Below are 22,037 nucleotides of genomic sequence, written 5' to 3'. Positions count from 1 at the left end.
ATTTGGTGTCACACCCAGGCCTTTCAGACTCTTAAAACAACAACAACTGGTCGGTAATTATCTTGTGGAAAGGGGTCAACCCTACCTGAGGTGACAGCATGAAAAGCACAGCAGAGTCACAGTGGGCTCTGCTCAAGCCTGCAGGATGGGGGTGGAGAGGCGCCAGAGGCTAGCACTGAGCTGTCTCCTGCTGCCATAGGTCTGGGAAGAGAGATAAGGAGGCGCAGCGGTGAAATGAAAGAACAGTGACTTGAGCTGGCTTGAAAAACCCTGGCCTTGTCACCTGCAGAGCCCAACGTCTGCCACATGTCTAGTCATCAATGAAAAGTGTGTACGGGCTGTAGGCAGAGCCAGCAAACACAAACAAAACAATACACTTAAGTGTTGGCACTGCCGTAATGAATCCTCCAGGCTGTTCTTTTAATTCCCGCATTAAAGCATGCCTTATGCCAAACTGAATTTGATCTGGTGAATAAAACTTCATGGTATTTTTCTCTATTTACGTTGCTGTATACTCTGCTGTGCATTTGAAAAACCCGATGAAGTGTTTAAAAAATAAAATGAAAAAGAAATAAGCATTCCAGTTTAATTGCACCACTAACACATGTTCCCATATATTTAATGAAATACAAAGTCTCGCTTCCAGTTGACAACTTCCTGTAAATACTCTTTAGTCCTCCTCATCAGTGTTTTGAAGATGCTCATGTGAATTGAAGCTGTAAATACTTTTCTACAGCAGCAACCGAGAGTGAGACCCTGTAACTTGGACTGTGTGCGTCTTAAAAACATCCATATCTGTGGCATCTAAAATCAAAGGTCTTTCCTGCCACAAAATGTTTGTTCTCTCCTGGAGCCTGGAAATGGAGGTTCTGTTAGTGGCCAGTAGAGGGCGCTCCTCGCCTGCTGAGATTAATCCTTGGGCACATTGTATGAAAGGGAGAAGGGTTTCCTGTTCCAGGTCAGCACCGGCAGAGACAGCACCAGCAGCAGATGCTGACATCACTTCCGGCCTCTTCGTCTGTGTCCAGCCTGCCGCAGAGGGCAAAGGACGCCCTGTCTTTCTGTCCAATTATCTTCATCTCCAGACCCTCACAGCCCTCCCAGACCCCAGATGTGCACCTGCCCCACCTCCACCCTAGGAGAAGGAGAGAGCTTGGAAATGTCGGTACAGGTTTCTGCTCAGGTAGGAGATTGTCAGCACCTTCTGCTGTGTTTGTAGAAATAGACGGTATAATCCTGGAGAAATTCTCTATCAGGAGCCGGGCTCTTCTTTGGGGGGGAGGGAGGGGACAGGGGGAGAAGAAGAGTGGGAGAGGACGGAGGCTTTTCTTCTGGCCCTGTGGGTGTTTGTGGTCATTATTTGTATTAAGATCTGTGCACGGTGCTTTGCATCTTACTCAGAAATCTGTGCCTGCTGCACTGCATTGTACTGCACTATCAGAAATCTGTGCATGCTGCACTGCATTTTACTGAACTATGAGGAATTTGTACACACAGCAGTGCATCTTACTGCACTATGAGGGATCTGTGTCACTGCACTGAAGAATCTGGACCACTGCACTGAACTTCCAGCACTGTGAGGAATCAGTGTACTGCACTGCATTTTACTGCACTATGAGAAATCTGTGTCCCTGCACTTCATCTTACTATATTGTGAGGAATCTGTACACGCTGCAGTGCATCTCACTACACTATGAGGAATCTGTACATGCTGCAGTGCACCTTACTGCACTATGAGGAATCTATGCACTACACTGCCATATACTGCACTGTGAAAAATCTGTGCATGCTGCACTGCATCTTACTGCACTGTGAGGAATCTGTGCACTACATCTTACTGCACTGTGAGGAATCTGTGCACGCTGCACTGCATCTTAATGCACTGTGACAGATCTATGTACACTGCATTTACTGCACTATGAGGAATCTGTGTCACTACAATGCATCTTACTGTACTGAGGAATTTGTGCCACTGCACTGCATCTTACTGCACTGTGAAAAATCTGTTCACATTGCACTGCATCTTAGCGCTCTATGAGAAATCTGTGCACATTCTTTGCTCGGCTCTCGCTGTTTGTTGACTTGCCCACCTGTACCCCTGTGTCAGAAGCATGTCCCCCAGGCAGTTTACTGTCAAGGCTTCCCTGCTGCCCGTGCCCCTTTGCCCCTGTTTTCCTATCTCAGTCTAAGTAAAACTTCAGTCACTGCAATAGTTTCCAGCGGCATAGGTTGGCTTATAGCATTATCTGCTGCAGATTTTGTGTGTCTGCTGCAGGGATTGTGTGTATGTGCATTGACCTTGGGTCTGCCAGGTAGGAGGCCTTCCAAGCAGTATGTGTCTGTGTTTTTGATTAATCTCTGCAGGTTTTATGTGTGTTCATGTGAACAGGGTAGCGTTGTCTTTGCAGGCTGTGTGTGTTTGTGTGTGTGTGTGTGTTGTTATGAGACACGTCTACAGTGTGTCTTTTTAAAGGGTGTCTGTCTTAGCAGATGTTGGCGACTGTCAGTCACTCTTATTGGCCTTTCCTCTCTGTACAGAAATCTTTAGGATCACTAGATGTAAGAGGAACTGCGCTGTGCAGAATAGTCAGGTACTTCTCGGCACACTGTAGACGTCTGAGCAAAGTCACGTGTGAAGTTCTTCCCCATAGTTTGATAAAATTAGGCAGGTTTGAGTGAGACTTCAGCACAACCTCCAAATGTGTGAGTGACAAAAGCACCCAAGGCTACTTGTATGATAATGCTGCAAAGGGTTACTGTACTCTCTCGTCAACTGTGTGTTGATGAGGATTGTACTATGATATAGGAGTCTATGTAAAGTATTCCATTCTGCTCTGCTTGTCACTTCAGCAGTAAGGGGAGAACAAGATGAACAAGCAGAAAATGCTAGAAGAGGCCAGAATAGAGAAATAAGAGTGACACAGACAGAAAAACACGAAGGGTGGAGTAAAGTAGTTAATAGATATTGATCAAAATGTGAAAGAAATACGTTAGTAGGGGTGGGACTGAGATTTCTTAAAGAAGGGCAGGAAAAGAAATGTAATGAACATTATGTGGAAATTTCCAAAAGTTTAATTATGTTGTGAGCTAAAAATGTGATTTAAGTGTGAATTGAATGTGAGTCTTCAAGAGTTATAGGTGTAATGTGCTGTTTAGTGGCACCAATAATTGAACCAACTTTAGAGCTGTGGATCTGGGATTTATTCCCAATCAACAAACGGTGTAAATGAACCAAATGGAGGAATCAGTGTATTTTCCTGCGTGTTACCAATTTTAACTCTAGTGAGATAGCTAGGAGGTCCTAGGTTCCAACCGTCCTCCTGTATAAATAGGTTAATGTCAAATCACAAGGGGGAGAGTAAAGGTAGGAGAGATAGGGACTCGTCCTCCATGAAACTTGTCAAATAACCAGAAAGAGAGTCCCTTGTATTGCAGAAGGAAAGCACACTCCTTGCTAGGACTGTAAAGAAAGAAGAAACGTTTTCTTTCAAATAACCCTCACCCCTTCCCCAGGTCTCCCCTCGGTGGCATGCGTCATCATGGTCCATCCCTGCCCTCTATGGATGGGGCATGCTGCTACCTACAAATTCACGGGAGCACTTAATAGAAAAATAAGGGTGTCCCTGTACACCTATACACCTATGTGGTCTTGTTATGAAGATGGAGTGGGTTTTGGAAGTGAACGTTAAAAATATCAAATAGTGTGACAAAAACATTTTTTTTTTCTACCCCTAAATGAGTTACAGAAATCTGGGGACAAGCGGGAAATGCTTGAGGCGTGACTACCTACTGTTTCCCTGGTTGGTCGACTAGTTTCAGGCCCTACCCCAAGGCTTTTCGTCAGGACCTCAAAGGAGAAATGATGCTCTCCACTGTTGCTATCAGCACAGTTAAAGTGATAAAAATAAGGAAAAAAATATATACAGCACCTAATTGGTTTGCTTAAAATCTCAAAAGTCTTGCAGAGGTACGAAGAGAAAGAAAAAGGTTAAAAAAATGGCTCGACCTTCTGGTCTACAATGGGTTAAAAATCATTGGTGATTCACTGTGGTGAAAATACACCAAAACAGTGCGTATAAAGTGGGAAAATGCTGTGATAATTGGACTAACAAGACATTACAAACATATAAACATTTAAAAAGCATAAATTGCAAGCACATTGTCATGTTACCGTGGTGATTGAGGTTAATTACATACATGATCAGAGACCTTCACTGGGCCTCATGAGACCTTCGAGGAGTTGAAGGGACGCCTGTAGTCAAACCCTGAAGGCACGTTAATAAATGAGAAATTCTCGGAAGTTAGAATACTGTCTAAAACGAGATGACAAATCGCTTACGAGATGTTGGGCAGAGCACGTCTACTAACTTCGTCAAGGCTACTCCCTTTCGGCAAACCTGATTTGCTCACTCGAGGCTCTGATGTTACTGGAGCAGCTTATGAGTTCAGCATATCACGTTGGTTCATTGCCAAATGTAAGCTTCCACGTAGGTTAATACACATACTGCACAGATCTGTAATTTTGTATCCTACATACCAGTCCTAATAAGTTCTGTTGGAAATGGCGCCTTCTATGGTGCATTTCCTGGACTTTTTTTTGCTTTTCTCCCTTCCGGTTTTCCGCTGATCTATGTGCTAGACTTAGGATTTTGAGCCCTTTTGACACTGCCATTTAGTGCCAAAATGCTCTGCCCGTCATATACATACTGGCGATTAGTGTAGACATGATTGGCTGAATTGAGTTAGCTGTAAATACTTTGTCTATAGGTGAGATATATATCTAGAACATGTAACTCAAAGGCTCCTCCATGGGCCTGCTGCACTGGTTGTGCCACCCACGGAGGTAGCTCTTTAAACGTGCCACAGGTTTGCCATGACGGGGTCTGTGTGTGTAGGTTACTGTTACTTGGCTTGGGATTTAAAAGGCTACTTGGAAAGGTTCTGCAATTCTCTTGCTATATCGGAGTACTTCCTAGTGACAGGGTGCGGTGTCGGGAAGAGGTAGGGCATGTGTGCGTTTGTGCTACATGCACTGGTAATGAATGGCACCAGGTGGTGTGTTCGGTCCAGTAGGGCATGTTTCCCGCATTGGATTGTTGTGAGGGTTCTGTGGAAAGGCGCAGAAGCTGGATTTCTTGCATGCAGAAGTGTGGCAGTATAGTGTTTGATATTGATGAATTCAAAATAGCTAACCCTCTCCGGTGGAGCGAGTAGATCCGACATTACAATGTTGGAAATACCTCTTTGAGAAAGTGGGCATTTCTGTGCTCGTGGCTCTATGTGCCTATCTGACGGTCTCCAATTCACAGCTGGGTTCTGGGGAGACAGTAACATTTGTGCATTCCGAATAATACAGCCATAATCTAGGGGCACAAAAGAAATTGCAGAACTCTGACTTTGAGGGGCCTTCTTGGGTTGGTTAAGAAGGGGTAGAATTGGCACCTGCATTCCAAGGGGCAGGGTTGTGACCCAACTAAAGATACTGATCAAGCCTCCCAGGGTAGGATGTCAGACAGGACACAATTTAGAGAGGGCCCTGTTGCAGGGATTCTGCCCAAGAACAGAGCTATGCGTAGGATTATGGGTTCTTAGTGAGTAGGGACTGAGTCATCCTACCACCTGAGTACCCATAAGCCTAGGACCTACTAGCTGTAGTGTCTCACTTGCTCACCTACTCACTCACAGAGAAACAAGTGATAAGACACCCCAGAATACAACATTCCCAGATCTCCTCTTCAGCTCATCTCTTTTCCTATAAAGCCATGGCTTAAGGTGGGGATTGATTTGGTGGGTCCGTTCAATTTTCTTCCCTCCAACTTACGCTTTGCGTTTGTGTTAATGGATTTTCACAGCAAGTGGCCTGAAGTCAAGTTTTGTGCTTCTCCCACAGCAAGCAATGCTATTCTTTTCCTTAAATAGATCTTTATAAGAGAAGGGTTTCCAGAGGCTCTAGTTTCTGATAATGGTGTGCAGTTTGTCAATCAGGAAATGAGCGTGTTTTTGAATGAATCTGGCGTGAAACATCTAAGAAGTTCGGTTGGACATCCGCAAACCAACGGTCTGGTTTAAAGGATGAACAGGGTTGTGGTGGAATGCATTAAGTGGACTAAACATAATTGTTTTGATGTGGAGGGTGCTGTCAGATCCATGTTGTGGTGTTATCGCACAACGCCACATTCTCTCACAATAGTTTTTCCCTTTGTTTCACTCAAAGGTAGAGTACCCACTTCTGCTCTTTATCCAGCTTGGCTTTTAAGAACTGTTTGTGACAAAGTTTCATGTTGGGTGGATCATGTTGCTTTAGAATCTCGAGTCGAAGTTGCGCAGAAGATGTCCGACAGGTATGATCAAAAGAAGTCAGCCAAGGCAGTCAATTTGCGTCCTGGGGACATGGTTCGGGTCAGAAACACTAATTTTGTCACAAAAGGTGGTATGTCCTTTGGTGAACCTGTCTGTGTCGAGAAAGTTTGTGGTGGTGCCATTATGGTACGTGGTGGGCATTGGTGGAATGCGGGAAAAGTTGTGAAAGTTCACTCTACTGTACATAATTGTAATGGCACCAGGGGTGATGTTGTTTTGCCTTCTGGACTAACTAATGTTTCTGCAGGTAATTCTCATTCTGGACCAACTAATGTACCTTCAGGTAATGCTTCTGAAACCATTATGACAAGTCATGTGCCAAGGAGGTCTATTCGTGTTAGACGAGTTCCTTGGAGTTTACGATGAACTTTTCAAAATTTCAAAATTTCTATGTTATCTCATCTGCATTAATTGTTCTATACTGGATATTTTTCTTGTATTTCCATGTTCAGGCATTCTGACTTTTGTTAATTATTGTTTCTTCGTTTATTTTTATTGTATGCTTTTAATTTGGTTGTTTTTAACCAAAGGAGGTAATATGTTGTACCTAGATATGCTTGTTTAAGGTTCTATACAGAACCCCATGTGTTGTCATGGTGTTGGGATGCGGGGAGTTCTAAGAAAGACAGTTGGTGCCTCTCTTCTGTCGCGAGTGGAGCGGTGGCTCGTTGTTCCCACGAATAAATACTGAAGACTAAGCTACTGTGTCCTGTGGTGTTAAATTGTGTTTGGGGACACAACAGTACTTAACCAGGGTTAATCACATCAATACACCTTGCTTCTCGCTCAACCTTCATTGGCCGTTGTAGATGTGACATTAATTTCTACCTCATCTCGGGCAATGGGCACTCCATGTCATCCCCACTGGATAGCCAGCCTGTGCCATCCGGCACTAGAGAGAATCTCCTCGTGCTCTGGATACTCCCTTCCAACTATAGTCCTGTCTGCACCTGCATTCTTCAGGGTAATGACCTTCCTCCCTTGGAGGATAACTAACAACACAGACCCCATGATATTTGAATGGATGCACCTAGGAACATCCGTGTCCCCTTCCAAAATGGTGATTGCTGCTAGATTGAGTCCAACAGGGGCCCATTACCCAAGTTAACAACTCACTATAATGGGTGCTGCTGGGACACGTCTGTCACCTGACAGTTCTTTACTGAATGCACCCTCAGTGGGACCCCTGTTGCAAGTTATCCCTTTGAGCTTGAAAGGATGTTCTTTTCCTTTTGTACTGACTTGAAACCCAATTCCTTTTTGCCTGCGTCCTACCGATTTGAATGTTCTACGGTTCCTACAAATTAAGTAGGACTGTGTATTCTGCACAACATAAACGTCAAAATATGGGAACTTGGTTCACGAGTATCATCAGGAATTGTTGGCCTGGTTCCTAACTAGCTCACAGTGCCCGATCTGAACCCCCTAAACTCACTAGGGTGCCAGATGGTATCAGCAACCACGAACATGACCACTTTATTACTCCCCAAGGGAAACATGGAAACAGACCTACCCTTTGCCAGATACCTTGGGTTAGCCTAAACTGCCATACCTGACTAAGATGTATCACAAAGCCAGCCTGTGTAGAATGGTTAGCCTCCATCTTTTTTTGCATCAGTCTTTGTGTGTGTGTTAAATTTTAAAGCAAAAACAATTCTGTTGTGTTTAGACATTTCTAAGGCCCACGGTTTGATTTTAAAACCTGCTATTTCCAATCAATGGCAGAATCGTTCTCAGTTGACTTTGTCCATGCTGTAAGAGAGGCGTGTCATTAAGTGTAACATAGAATGCATAAGATACAATAATATTTAAAGAATATATGTGATTTGACCATGCTGTCAAGGCATTGTCCACAACAGCCAATGCAGTTTCCAAATTAATCCTGTCAATTTATCTTAAGCGTTCAACGGTTTCCACAGTTCATTGTAAGTGGTGTATATGAATCTTTTGGAATGTGGTGACCTAGGACCCAACAAGAACTCTTGTAAACCCATGTCATCAGAAAGGAAATATAGATGATCCGTAACTGCAGATAATGTGGAATGTTGTAACCATTGCTATGTTGAAGCAGGTTCTGATTATCAAAAAGGAGAACAGCGAGGCTTGGCAATCAGGAACAGTTTACATTTAATTAAACAATAATGGCCAGGAACATCAGCCACATCTCCTACAGCTGCGTGCTGAAATTCCCTTTGCATTAGGTACATGGCATGCTTTATTCTGTACGCCCGGTGCAATAAAGTGAAGCTTGTCCCCCTTTGGGCAGGAAATACTGGTACAGTGGATCATAAATTGTGTCTTTACATGTTTGATTCCCTCTGATAGAAGGGACCATAAATACCAACTGAAAGTCACATTCTGAGGTGGTCCAGGTGGCTGGGTGTGTTGTGTGTATTATCTCGCTTACTGCTAGGCATTGTTTGGGCTTTATTTGATGAGTGCAACTGACTGGCTGCTCTGGAATCGTCCTTAGCCGGAATGCAGGCTCTGTGCTGTGCATTTATTTGTGTTTATGAGTGTGTGCATCTGACTTGTTTCTTTAGGTATTACATCCTGGGGCCATATGAGATTTACTGCTGCAATCTCCCAGGTGTGTTGAGACTTGTTCCATATCTCGGGCCAGGTGGGCGACCCTATTTTGCATGCGCAAACGGATTTGCGACCCCTTTGCGCATGCAAGATACAATAGGGCCATGTACATACCCTATGTAGCGAGTCACAATTTTTTGCGACTCACTAAATAGGATTTGAGACTCTTTATTAGGAAGGGCCGTTCCAAGGGGGTCCCTTCCTAATAGCGACTCGCTATCCTATGTAAGAATGTTTTGTGACCACAATTGCGGTTGCAAAACACTTGTAATTTACCACCCTCTTCAAAAGGGTGGTAACCCATTCACAAACGGGAAAGGGTCCCCGTTGCAAATGCAGGGGGAAATATTTTTTAAGGGTCCCAGGGTCCACAACCTGCCTTTAAAAAATGAAGGGAAGAGGTCCCGTTTGCAACTGCACAGGTACATATTTTTAGGGATCCCAGGGACCACCACCTGCCCTTAAAAAAATGAAACAAAAACAGACTGCTTTAAAAAAAAAAGCTGCTTTATTTTCAATCAGTCCCAGACATGGAAGTCTGCTGAACCCAGCAGGCCACCATCCTTGGGAGGGCCAGCCATTCCCAATGGGGTTGCAATTTGCAAGTGCCTCATGAATATTCATGGGGCATGAAATTTGTGACCCCATTGGGAATCGCTAACAGTGTCTCAGACACTTTTGTACATGGCGTTTACCGACTCTCAAATTGCAACTTCCAATCGAGCGCAATTCGCGAGTCACAAATTTTCATGGTAGTACATCTGGCCCCTGGTGTCTCCATCACATGAAGTGCTAGCGGTGAACAGAGGGGGCTGTGTTACGTTGATCGGATAAAGTGTCACTCTGAAACCGTAACAAGTGTTTTATGGTGAATTTAGGTAGCGCAGGCAACAGTTGTTCTGTGGTGTGCTGGACTCCTAAGAGCGGGATCTTTCTATAAATTAATCCGAAGCTAACATTCCCCCATCTATTTGAGTGTCTTGAGCATGGACGGTTCCTCTTTCTGGCTTGTGGTACGAGCGTTTCCCCTGGCATTGGCTGTCCTAATCAGGCGTATTCCCCCTGCTTTCTGGGTAGCCTTCTTCACACAGGCACATATTAGTTTTAGGTTGCAGCACAGCAAGAGCAAGATTACAACCACTGGTAACAAGGCTTTGCATAAGTCTGCGATCCATAAACAAACCTGTGAACAATTCTATGTTTGGGGCACCACCTTCTTTAATCATGACCTGCTGTAGGTTGACAGTGAGCCTTTGTATAGGTTTTTCATGGGGATGAAGGTACAGCAGGTTGTACCTATCTTGGCGCATACACACCCTTCCATTGTGTTCATTAAGTCCAACACATACCGGTGCTGCATCACCGGGAGTAAGATGGTGTGCATTTTTTCATTCTGTTGAGGCCATCTTCAGTGGTGTTCATCATTTTCAGCAGTTCCCACCTGGTGATCTGCAGCCACCGAGTGTAGGCCTTGGTTTGCACGATGAAGAAGCGGGTTGAACCTCCTACACATATTTGCGCATCGGTGAAGAGCCAGAACTCTTCAGAAATGTCTTGAATCTGTCCAAACCAAAGTACCCAGCTGACCATCTTCTGCGTACTTGGTGTAGAAGCGGGGTGCCTTTGCTGATGGGATGGTGATGCAGTGCAGAAATATTACTCCGGGTATGACCAATGTTGCCGTGTAGAGGGTGACCAGTGAGCAGACCCCTCTCCAGTCTGGGACGAGCTGGCTGTAGGCGTGGGCGCTGCATTACCAGTATTAGTTCATCATGGTGGAGGTGCCCCACTGGATATCATTATTATAGGTTATACTCTTGCATTTTGCTGTCCCCCCCCCCCCCCTACGGGCATTGTCCCTTTCCCCCTAAAACACAAGGAATACACTGACAGCTACCTGACTACACTGAGTTTCTTCTTACCTTCTATCCATATGTACCAGCCTGTCTCTGATTTCCAGGGGTCTTGGCATTGCGTCAGTAGAGTGTCATTCAACCTACCTGTACACGATCTGTTGTCACTTTTGTTCCCCAAATTAATGGCTCTGCAGGTGAAGTGAATATTGTGGTCTCTATTTGGGCTCAAAGATATCTATTCTGAACCAATTCAGCTCTGCTTCCCAACTTTTGAGCAAGCTCCATTGGCTACCTATTGGAAAGCGCTCAAAGTTCAAAGCCCTATGCATCTCTCACAAAATCCTATGCAAGCAAGGAGCACCCAACCTAGCTGCCTAGATGCAATTTTAAATGCCCTCCAGAATACTATTCTCTGTCAGTGCATCCACATCCCTCGCCACAGCAGAGCCAGAACAGGAGGTTACTCCTTCCATGTCCTAGCTCCGACTCTATGTAATTCTATGCCTCCTAACCTTAGAAAGATTCAAAATCCTTTACTTTTCTGCAAACAGACTGACGATTTTGCTTCTCTGCCTCTGTGATATCTTCTGACACCTGCACCCTCATCTCCTCCCCAAGGCAGGCAACCTCCAGGTGTTTTGCTTTCTAAGGCTCTTCACCCCACCCCCGCTTGTAAAGGGTCAAAGTGGTAGCACCCATGCACTAAGTGCCCTTATCAGCTGCGGAAATAAAAGACGGTGTACACCAATACCCAGCCCAGTGAAGGCCTGAAACAGACACAAAAAGGAATGTGTGCTACGTGTTCACCTCCTCTATTTGTACCTCATAAGGAGCTACCTGTGCACTTCCTCCATTTGTATGTCCCGGGCAAGCTTCTTTGTTGATGCTTGTAATCCTTGTACTGTCAACCATGGCTGATGTCTGCCGTGTGCATCAAGTCACTCCCCTGATTTAGTTGTCAGTGAACCTTGCTGAGCGAGCACACAGACATAAGGGAGTGTTGCAGGGTTTCTGCACATACACAGAACCATGCGCAGGATTATGGGACCTCGGTGTATAGGGGCTAAGCCTTCCTACCACCTTAGTGCCCACGAGCCCAGGTCTGACTAGCTATAGTGTCTCACTCGCTCTCCTACTCACAAACGGAGGAACCAATGATAAGACAACCAAGAACACAACACTCCTGTATCTTACCGGAATCACGGTAACAAGACACACCTTTTCTCTCACATTCTCGTACTTGTCCACAATAAGATCAGACTAACGTGCTCAAAAATGCAGTATACGTGCCACAACCAGCAGCAACATGTATAATATCAATACAGTTAGCATTGCAGCAAGGCAATGTATCATAAGGGGAGATGTCATGTTATAAAGACTGTGGATAAAGGACTATAAGGCCTAACCACCCTCCCCTTTGTAAGCAGAAGTATTATTATATAATAGAAGATTTCTGGGCTTTGTCAGCAGACCCCATACCTCATGCCATAGATCGCATTTCTACATCACAGGTGCATGTTGCTCTTCTCCCTGGAAAGGTCCCTTTCCAAGTGTGTGTCACCCAAACGTGTATCCCCATAATATCAAAGTACAAGCTTCCAGCAAGAACAGATGCCTTGGTATGTTTTGTCTAAGATGCTAGGGCCTGGCCAGAACAGAATAACAAGAGTCTGTGTTTATCGACCTTGCTCACAATGTTCAGACTAAACTCCAGGAACAGACAGAGAACAAGCACAGCAGAGAGTTCTCATGTGAAAGGCATGAACAGAGTTTCGTAAAAATAAAGGCATGTAGTGTTGTGCGCAAAAGCAGCATCATGGCTACCGGGCTCATGCTAACTAAAAGATGTCGACAATGACTCTAGCACCCACGTGACAGGAGTATGGAAAGTGATGAACACGGAATAAGGTAAAGCTGAATTTAAGAAATGCCCAAAGGTTTAAATGCTGCATTCACCCTCAAGCAACGGACATCTTGTCCCACTCTGCCAACGCCCCAACCACCCACAGAGTATCATGCTCGCAGCAAACGGAATTAAATAGAACAAATGGTTCTATCGGGTTTATACAATTGCTTTGAGTAATATATTTACTTTACCGAACCAAAGAGTATTTAAAGCACATACAAACAAACGAACACACCAACACGAGAAATAGATTTAATCATATATTGTAAAGGGTATTGAATACCGCTGGCTGTCACAAATACAAATTAAATTGCAGGAAGACAATGAGTGACTGTCATGAGAGAGTGACATATAGTGAATAGTGAAATGAACAGTACACTATATACATGACAAATACATTGGTGACATGAAAAAAGGAAGAAAAAAAATCTTTCAAGTATTGTCCTATATGATTTTACACATGGAATGCGAGACCCATTGATGAATCAAATCGTGATCAAGAGAACTGTGTGGACATATGTTAGATGTCGACGTTTCGACCCTGGAAGCAGCGCACACTGGTATGCATCAGAGCAGGTCTTCCTCAGGACTGTGAACGGAGGAGTGGACAGCCACAAAGCAGACTCTTCAATGAATGAGATCAGGAATTTGGAGGCGTGAATCAATTCCAAGGTTAAACTTCACTAATGTTCAAGTTCAGTAGTAGTACCACAATCAGGAGAGTTCTTCCTAACTGCAATGGCACTGTTGCTCAGAGGATCTCCACCAGCCAGTTGGAGTCTCATCTATGGGCTCAATTGACATCCAGCAGCTGGTTGGAATCACATGTTGGGAGCCTTGACTAAATATTCAGTGATGACAAAATAGATGTATATCTTCCGGGAGCAGCGCGCGTCCGTCTGACCGCTTCTTAGACGAGTTAAAGCAAACGTAAGACATTAAGTCAGATACCATGGTAAGGTAGAAAAAGACAAAAAGCACGCACTTCTTGGCAGTAGGGATATCGAAGGTATATCACTGGCAGTGATTAAATCTCTATTATAAATGCTGCAATCTTCCCACAAATGATTGTACCAACCCCAGGTAAGTGCAAAGATAACTTAACAAACAGAAAAGTAAAGATAGGAGTTGGAACTTCAGCTGATCCTGTGTGAACAGGAAAGTATTGTCAAGAACAGTGTGAATGGAGCTGCATTTGTTATATACTTCCTGAAGTGTTACCTTTATTACATCGTGAAGAGTTTCCTTTGTCATACACTTCCTGAAGAGTTACCGTTATTATACACTTCGTAAAACTGAAGCAGCATATCCTGATTCATCTCTTTTTCCACAATGTCTTCTTGTTTAAACAGGGCTCGACAAATCCACTCGACCGCTCGCATTTGCGAGGTAAATTTTATGTGTTCGAGCTACTTTTATGTCCCATTCGCCCTTTCTGGCGAGTAGGAAAACCTACTAACTTTTGTCCTCCGTCTTTGAAAACGGAGCAAATGTGACAACATAACAAGATTTAAAGGCCTTTTTATTGCTCACAAAGTAAATGAGCAATAAAGATGCCTTTAAATCTTGTTATCTTGTCACTTTTGCTACGCTTTCAGAGACGGAGGTCAAGTAGGTTACTGTTAGGTCGATGAGATTTTTTAAGGTACTAGACCTGCAGGACTAGTACCATTTTTCAGATTTTTCGAGCCCTGTTAAATGAAATCTTGACCATGTGCGTCTTCCTAAAGCTATACCTCTAGCGAATGGGTGCTCCGTGAGTGCCCTTTCTTTACTAAGTTACTCTGTAAACACTGGTAAATCACCTCCTTTTCTGAATTACGTTGTGGCATGTTCAATAGAACATTTAGTTAAATATCTGTGTATGGTGAAATGTCTCTTGGTTACTTTAAAAAATGGTAAAGAAGAGATGTCTTTTACAAATATTTAAATATTGTGTATTTACATTCTCTTACATTTCCATTTAGTGATAAATCTCTTTACATCCAACAGGAAACCAGCCTTGAATGCACAAATGATTATGAATAATGACAATAATCGTGTAAATCTCCAAAAAGCCGTCAGAAAAAATGAGCTCCAATATTCAGGTAAAGAGCTGCACAGTCAGAGACTGAGGAACCTGAACATAAACTGATAGATCCTGGAAGAAGCAGTCAAGAGCAATTCAGTGGATGTAAGAACCTGAGCTGTGCACCTCCACACCACAAGACGAAGAAATGACCTCTAGAAATATAACACAACAACAATAACTAACTACTGCCTGTATAAATAAGTCTCAAAGCTTTGATCATTGGATCGGTGTGAGGTGGATACATCATTGCTCTGTTTCCTGTAATGATGGCAGACCACCATTCAGTGCGCTGGTTATATTGTAAACTATTTCTGGCTAAACCACAGGAGCAAGAGAAAAGCACAATGGAGTGGAGCCAGACATCTGAAGAATAAAGGAAAGAGAGAGTCGTTGATCTACAACAGACTGTCCCAATTTGCATCGACCTGAAGGAAGACTAATCTTTACCCATAAACATGCAAAACCATTATACAATCTAAAGACATAACCACCTACAAATAAGCTTTACTTGCCACAATTATAATATATGTTGTTGGTGAGTCTTGTATTTCGTTGTGAAATCTGAAATCAAGCATCCAACATACCACACACATACAGAGAATGTGAGAATAACACAAGTGCTTTATCAACCATGTTAGCTCTTCAGGAAACACAGTCATGGGAAGCAGACAATTATAAACCCGACCCAGAGACACTAACCAAGAAAGAAGAATCAAACACATGCAGCAAGAGCTTTAGTTTGTCATCACTACCAAAGAGCCATCAACAAACACACACAGGAGAAGCATCATGCAAATGCAATGAATGTGTGAAGAACTTTAGTCAGTTATCACACCTCAAAATACATCAGCGATCACACACAGGGGAGAAACCATTCCATTGTAGCGAATGTGGAAGTAGTTTTAAGGAATCTTCAAAATTAAGGAATGATCAGCGAATACACACTGGAGAAAAGCCATTCCAGTGCAGTGAATGTGTGAAGAGCTTCAGTCAATTATCAATCCTGCGAAGACATCAGCAAACACACACTGGGGAAAAACCGTACCATTGCAGTGAATGTGTGAAGGACTTCAGTCAGTTATCACACCTCAAAATACATCAGCGATCACACACAGGGGATAAACCATTCCATTGTAGCGAATGTGGAAGTAGTTTTAAGGAATCTTCAAAATTAAGGAATCATCAGCGAACACACACTGGAGAAAAGCCATTCCAGTGCAGTGAATGTGTGAAGAGCTTCAGTCAATTATCAATCCTGCGAAGTCACCAGCGAACACACACTGGGGAAAAGCCATACCATTGCAATGAATGTGGAAGTTCTTTTAGTCATTCCTCAACTCTCAGGATACATCACCGAACACACACAGGAGAAAAGCCATTCCAGTGCAGTGAATGTGTGAAGAGCTTCAGTCAGTTATCACATCTCCAAAGACATCAGCGAACACACACTGGGGAAAAGCCATACCATTGCAATGAATGTGTGAAGAGATTCAGTCAGTTATCACACCTACAAGGACATGAGCGAACACACACTGGGGAAAAGCCATACCATTGCAGTGAATGTGTGAAGAGATTCAGTCAGTTATCACACCTACGAGGACATCAGCGAACACACACAGTGGATAAACCTTACCATTGCAGTGAATGTGTGAAGAACTTCAGTCGTTTATCAACCCTCCGGCGCCACCAGCGAACACACACGGGGGAAAAACCGTACCATTGCAGTGAATGTGTGAAGAGCTTCAGTCGTTTATCACAACTCAAAATACATCAGCGATCACACACAGGGGAGAAACCATTCCATTGTAGCGAATGTGGAGGTAGTTATAACGAATCTTCAAAATTAAGGAATCATCAGAGAATACACACTGGAGAAAAGCCATTCAAGTGCAGTGAGTGTGTGAAGTGCTTTAGTCGATTATCAATTCTATGAAGACATCAGCAAACACATACAGGGGAGAAACCATACCATTGCAGTGGATTTGGAAGTAGTTGCAGAAAGGATTTTCAGCTAACTACAGGGATTAGTGATAACACCTATAAAAACAACACACTTAAATAAGTTTAACAAGCACAGACTGGAGAATATTTGTAGCTGGTTTTGGTGTTTGGCCATTTTGTGCAAGAACTGGTTCAATGACAGCTGCTAGAGAACAGCGTCCAAAGGCACAAGAAGTCAAAGTAGGAAAGTGTGACCTGTAACTCTGAGAGTTAATACCTGCAGTGCACAACATTTACCTCCGAAGCCCTGACGTGGGAAAAAATGATGCTCATTTCGATCATCACATGCATATGTAAAAGCACCCACCATAGTGGCACTTCCTCAGCGGTGTCCAATATCAAGGTGGACTCTTGGGAAATTTGCTGGCTCACCACTGACTATGTAAATGATTCACGGTGAGATTAATTGTATATGAATATATTTTAGACGTGTCTTATTTACAAAGAATCACCCAACCAACTCCTAACTGCTGAAAGGACAGAATCAGTGCATGATGGCAGAATTATGGATCGGAGAGAGAGCTGTTGAAAAGTTTAGTTCTGAATAGGTTTCTGAAAGCTTGATGGTTAGGTAAAGATTGAATCTTGAGCAGTAAAGAATTCCAGCTCTTAGAGTCCAGAACTATCGACTCCCTGCTTTACATTTCTTGAACCTTGGCACTGGAAAATACATCTGGATTCAGAAGTAAAGGAACACAAATGATACAGATTTTTCACATAAATGATATTGAGGTTTGTGTTTACAAGTAAAAAGAAACACTTGTTTTATAAACTGCCGGTGAATGAATGGACATAAAAGTACGTGCTGCCTCATGAGCAAACATTGAATCTTTGTGATGCCGTTGGGATGTCCTCAGACCACAAATAAGATAGATCGTGGGATTCTGAATCATCTGTAAGGTGCTTTTGTGTTGCTGGAACAGCCAAATACACAGTGTTCTTATGGCCCAGCCTTGCTTAATTGAAGGAGTTCACCAATATAATATGCACATCAGAAGAAAGGATACATCTTCAGTAGCCAAAGATAGTAAAAACTAATGCTTTCCACCGAGGTCATTTTAACAAAGTGCTGAGTCTGGGAAGTTTTTCCTGCTGCCGACCATCATCATCATCACCACCACCACCACACAGCCAGTGAGGAACAGCAACAAGACTGCTCTTCAGCACACCCATCCTTATACATAACACACTACAGGGGTTTGCTCCAGGGTCAAACTCACATTACTTTCACGTTAACAGCAACAAGTTCTAAACTGAACAAATTAAATTTAGGAACAAGTGGTTTGTACGGCCATTAGTGGCATAATACATTTGAAACCCAATACTTTATAAATCTGTATTAATGATACATAACCAAAAATCCAAACACCACCTATGTATGGACATCCAAGAGCCTTTACAAACCACACTACAGAGGTGTGTACTAGGATCAAACTCAATTTACTTTAACGTTAACATGAACTAATTTATTATACAGCAAGAACAGTCATAATGCTATGAAATGTACACAATGATGACTAGATTTGACATATTACTAACAAATGTATGTTTTTTGATATGTAATAAAAAAATGTATTTGCATTCATGGTATTTGACTGCTGGTTGTATGGAAAGAGATGTTAAATGTGATTTCTTCCCTAAACTATAAAGATAATTTGTGATGTCAGCAAAGAGCCTAGATCATTTGGCAATGGAGGTGTCAATAAATACCGGATTTATTTTGGAAAAAGAAAAATATGCGTGTATTGTGGCACTCCTCTTGTTAATAATCCATAAAAATGCTACAGAATGCTGAGTACTTGAAAGCATTCTGTCATACGAGGGATTTAAATATGCATTTGTCAAATACAAAATTGACTTACATTTTTATTTTAAGCTTCTTATACAGCGCTTCTTTATCTAATAATCCCGGATGGGTTTTCTCCGAGAGCCCTTTCTCCTTCGGAAGAAGGGTCATTTTTTCCTAGTATTTTTCTGTTAGAGACTGCCAGTCTTTTCATAGTGCTCCTGAAGAAAAACAAGTAGGTCAGAATGCCTACCATAAGTAGGGCGGACGGTCTGATGCACTTACACCAACCGCCCCAGGTATGTCGGTCATTGTTGTGAGGGTTTCTGAGGTTCTGACCTCAGTTGAATCAGAGGGGAACTGTGATAGATTCTTCTTACCAACCTCCAACATTCTCCAATTTATTTTTGTAATCCGTTTAATACAATTTGCTAAGGGATTACACATGACAACCACGGCCATGCTTTCTTCTCTTACTCATGCATTAGGGATCAGGAGGTTGTCTATGATTCTTGGCCTCTTATTCGCCTGCTTCAGTCCTTCTGGGATAACCTCTTTCACCAATTTATCCTTCAAGGATTTCTGTTGTTTTTCAAAGAGCCTTATTAGAACAGTTTCTCCAAATTTGTAAAACTGTTGAAAGTGGATATGCTTCCTTAGAGACCTTGGTTGGAAGTGTGCAACATTGTGTCTGGTGTTGTGTAAACACGCAATCACACAAGGGGGCTAGAGGAGCTGCGTGGGCCACCTCCCCACTAATTATTCATATTACAAAAAAGGCCACGGGTCCAAAATCAACAGGAGGTTATACAAATTACTGGGTGTACTATGCCACTCAGAGGGGGATTTCCCTTTTAAGGATGGTTACCCTCACACACTAGCGGTGTCATGGTTCATCATGAAGGGGCACCGTCCTTTAAAGGGAAACCCCTCTCTGAGTGGCATACTACACCCAGTAATTTGTATGAGCTGTTGTGTGAAACCAGTGTGCCGTTCTCCAAGGCTGTGCAGTTGCATCAAATGTTGTGTAAAAGCAGTGTGCCACCCCACGAGGCTGTGCTGTTGAATCAGACTATGTGTAAAAGTAGTGTGCAGCCTTCTTTGGCTGCATAAAGACCTATCTAAACCCATTGTGTCTCCATACACTTGCTGCCAACTGCGGCGTATTTGTTTCCACCTTCTACCTGGGATCCTATCTGTTTGCTGCCGACTGCGGTGTCAAAGTGTCCACCTTCTACCTGGGATCCTATCTGTTTGCTTCCAACTGTGGAGTTGTAGTGTCCCCCTTCCACTCTGGATCCTATCTGTTTGTCGCCATCATTATGCGACGCAGGAGCTACAGAAAGAAGGGCATGAGGATTCACTAATAATGTGTTGTTACTAAAATGTTACTATGGCAAGTTACAATTCATTCAAACTGTGACTCTGTCACTATTGTGGCAAATATCTTAAATACCCAGCGCCTCCATGTAAGTCTTACAGAATGGTGAACACACATAGATCGACCATTGTATACACCACACTTTATTGATGAGAAACCTGTGGGGAAGCATCCAGTAAAGAGAAGGAAACTGGAACATCGAGTGCTTGATCCTCAAATCCTTATTTACTTATTTATTTACTTTAGGAAACTTCATTGTCCTCTATCCTTTGCCACTCTCCAGATGGGTTACGTGGTCCATGAAACAATCTGCAATTAATAGAACCTGTTTCATGAGGTCATTCCTCTAGGCCTGCCATGGCTTCCTAAACCTTTCCAATAAAAGAACATTGTGAGAGCAGCAAATTGGTTTGGGCTTCCACTTTCAAAACTTTCCATTACAAACCAATTGTTCATGCTTCTTCTGTTATTAAGCAGTTTTAAAATAGCATGATGGTAGTCTCAAGTCTTTCAAGAAAATCCAGGTGTTCCCAGTGTCTATGATGGAAAGTCCTAATTTAATTAAATGCACTTAGTTGACTATCTTTAATTTTGTGGATAGCGGTTTGACTCTGTTTAATATATATTGTCCCTCCCTAATTTGTTCTCTGATGCAGTGGTCTTTAACCTGTGGTCCGAGGACCCCTGGGGCTCTGCGAGGCCTACTCAGGGAGTCTGCAAATGTTTTTACAAAATTAAATAATATTAAAATTAATAAAGGATGTACGAATGAATAAGCAAAACTGAAAATTGTAAACCTTTTTCAATATTTGATTATGTATTAAAGAAAAGTTGATTGCTCCTCTGCAGTGATTACTTTAAGGTAGTGGTGGATGCAGGTCTCAGCGGTCTCCTTACAAATATGGAAGCTGGCCGTTGTGGTGGAACCATTGCCACATCCATCGGAGTAGGTTGAATTGGAGGGGTAATGTAGGTGTCCTCTGAGCCAGCTTCCATGACTATGACTGGCTCTTCCTCCTCATCCCCATCCATTATTCTAAGGCTTTCAGGAACTTTATTTTTCCCTTGTCACTCATGGCGGGTCTTGGATTCAGCCAGGGTCCAATCCATGTCCAGATCATCAGAGGGGGTGCTTGGAATTTGGAGAAGATGATGGAGTACCTTTTCTTTTTTTTTGCCGGAGATCAGAAATCCAATGGTTCAAGAAGAGGTACATCAAGCTCAGCAGGAAGCTCAACCTCCTGTTCTCCTCGTACTTCAGAAAGATGTATAGCTGGCTGCCTCTCCTGTTGTTCACTTTGCTAAGTTTCCTGCAACGACTGGGTACTAATTTACGGCTGAGACAAATCCAATTCAGACGCAGTGCTTGTCGCCATGATGGCAGTGGTTGCCTCGCTGGGAGACATGGCCTTGGGCTTAGGTTGGGTGGTGGCATTGATGTGGGAGTGCCACACCACATTTCCTGAAAAGGTGTTTGTCGTCACGCCAGTGGTGGCACAGGCAAAGTGTTTTTCTCTTCCGCCTGGGACCCTTTTTAGGCAGCACCTTTCTTTGGGGCTGTCTTCAAGCTCTGTCAGTTTGCACTTTGCTGCACAAGCAGAAGAGAGAATGTCTCACGTGTTGCGGTCAAGTCAATTTGTGCTGGAGGTAAAGTGGCTGTTATCTGTTATGCATCAGGCTAAAAGCAAGAAAAACATTTAGTGCAACTTGGCATTTTTGCAATCTGATTATTCATAGTACAGACAATATAATTTAGTGAAGTTATCTTCTCAGAAATAATGAACAACAATAGTGTATCCTTTCCATTCGATAGTCAAACCACACTTTCACCATATATAATATTTCAATAGATATCAACATACAGATGTAACTGTTTGCTTTATGTGCATCTAAGGGGAGACACCTGTGACAGGCAGGGGAGTGCAGGGGAAAATTGAATAATCCTTAAAAAATGAATGCTGGTGTAAGCCTATGGCAGGGAGGGTGTCCAGGGGAAAATGATTAATGACAATCCTTAAAAATGTTATGCTGAATGCTGAGGTGTGGCAGGCGCCTATGGCAAGCAGGCAAGCATGTTAAACTAAGTG

General features: G+C 43.1%; 1 protein-coding gene across 1 annotated transcript; it reads left to right on the top strand.

Moving 5' to 3' along the window:
• Positions 1-983: 983 nt before the first annotated feature.
• Positions 984-18,518, top strand: LOC146839480 (uncharacterized). The gene is made up of 2 exons (XM_085651521.1): positions 984-1,183; positions 14,704-18,518. The coding sequence occupies exon 2, from the start codon at positions 15,414-15,416 to the stop codon at positions 16,713-16,715; it is 1,302 nt and encodes a 433-aa protein (XP_085507647.1). The 5' UTR covers positions 984-1,183; positions 14,704-15,413; the 3' UTR covers positions 16,716-18,518.
• Positions 18,519-22,037: the final 3,519 nt, after the last annotated feature.

Source organism: Triturus cristatus, chromosome 4_1 (genome assembly GCF_964204655.1).
Source record: "Triturus cristatus chromosome 4_1, aTriCri1.1, whole genome shotgun sequence".
In the NCBI taxonomy this organism is placed as follows: Eukaryota; Metazoa; Chordata; class Amphibia; order Caudata; family Salamandridae; genus Triturus; species Triturus cristatus.
The sequence above is the reverse complement of the archived record's forward strand: the minus strand, read 5'-3'. Positions and strand labels throughout refer to the sequence as shown.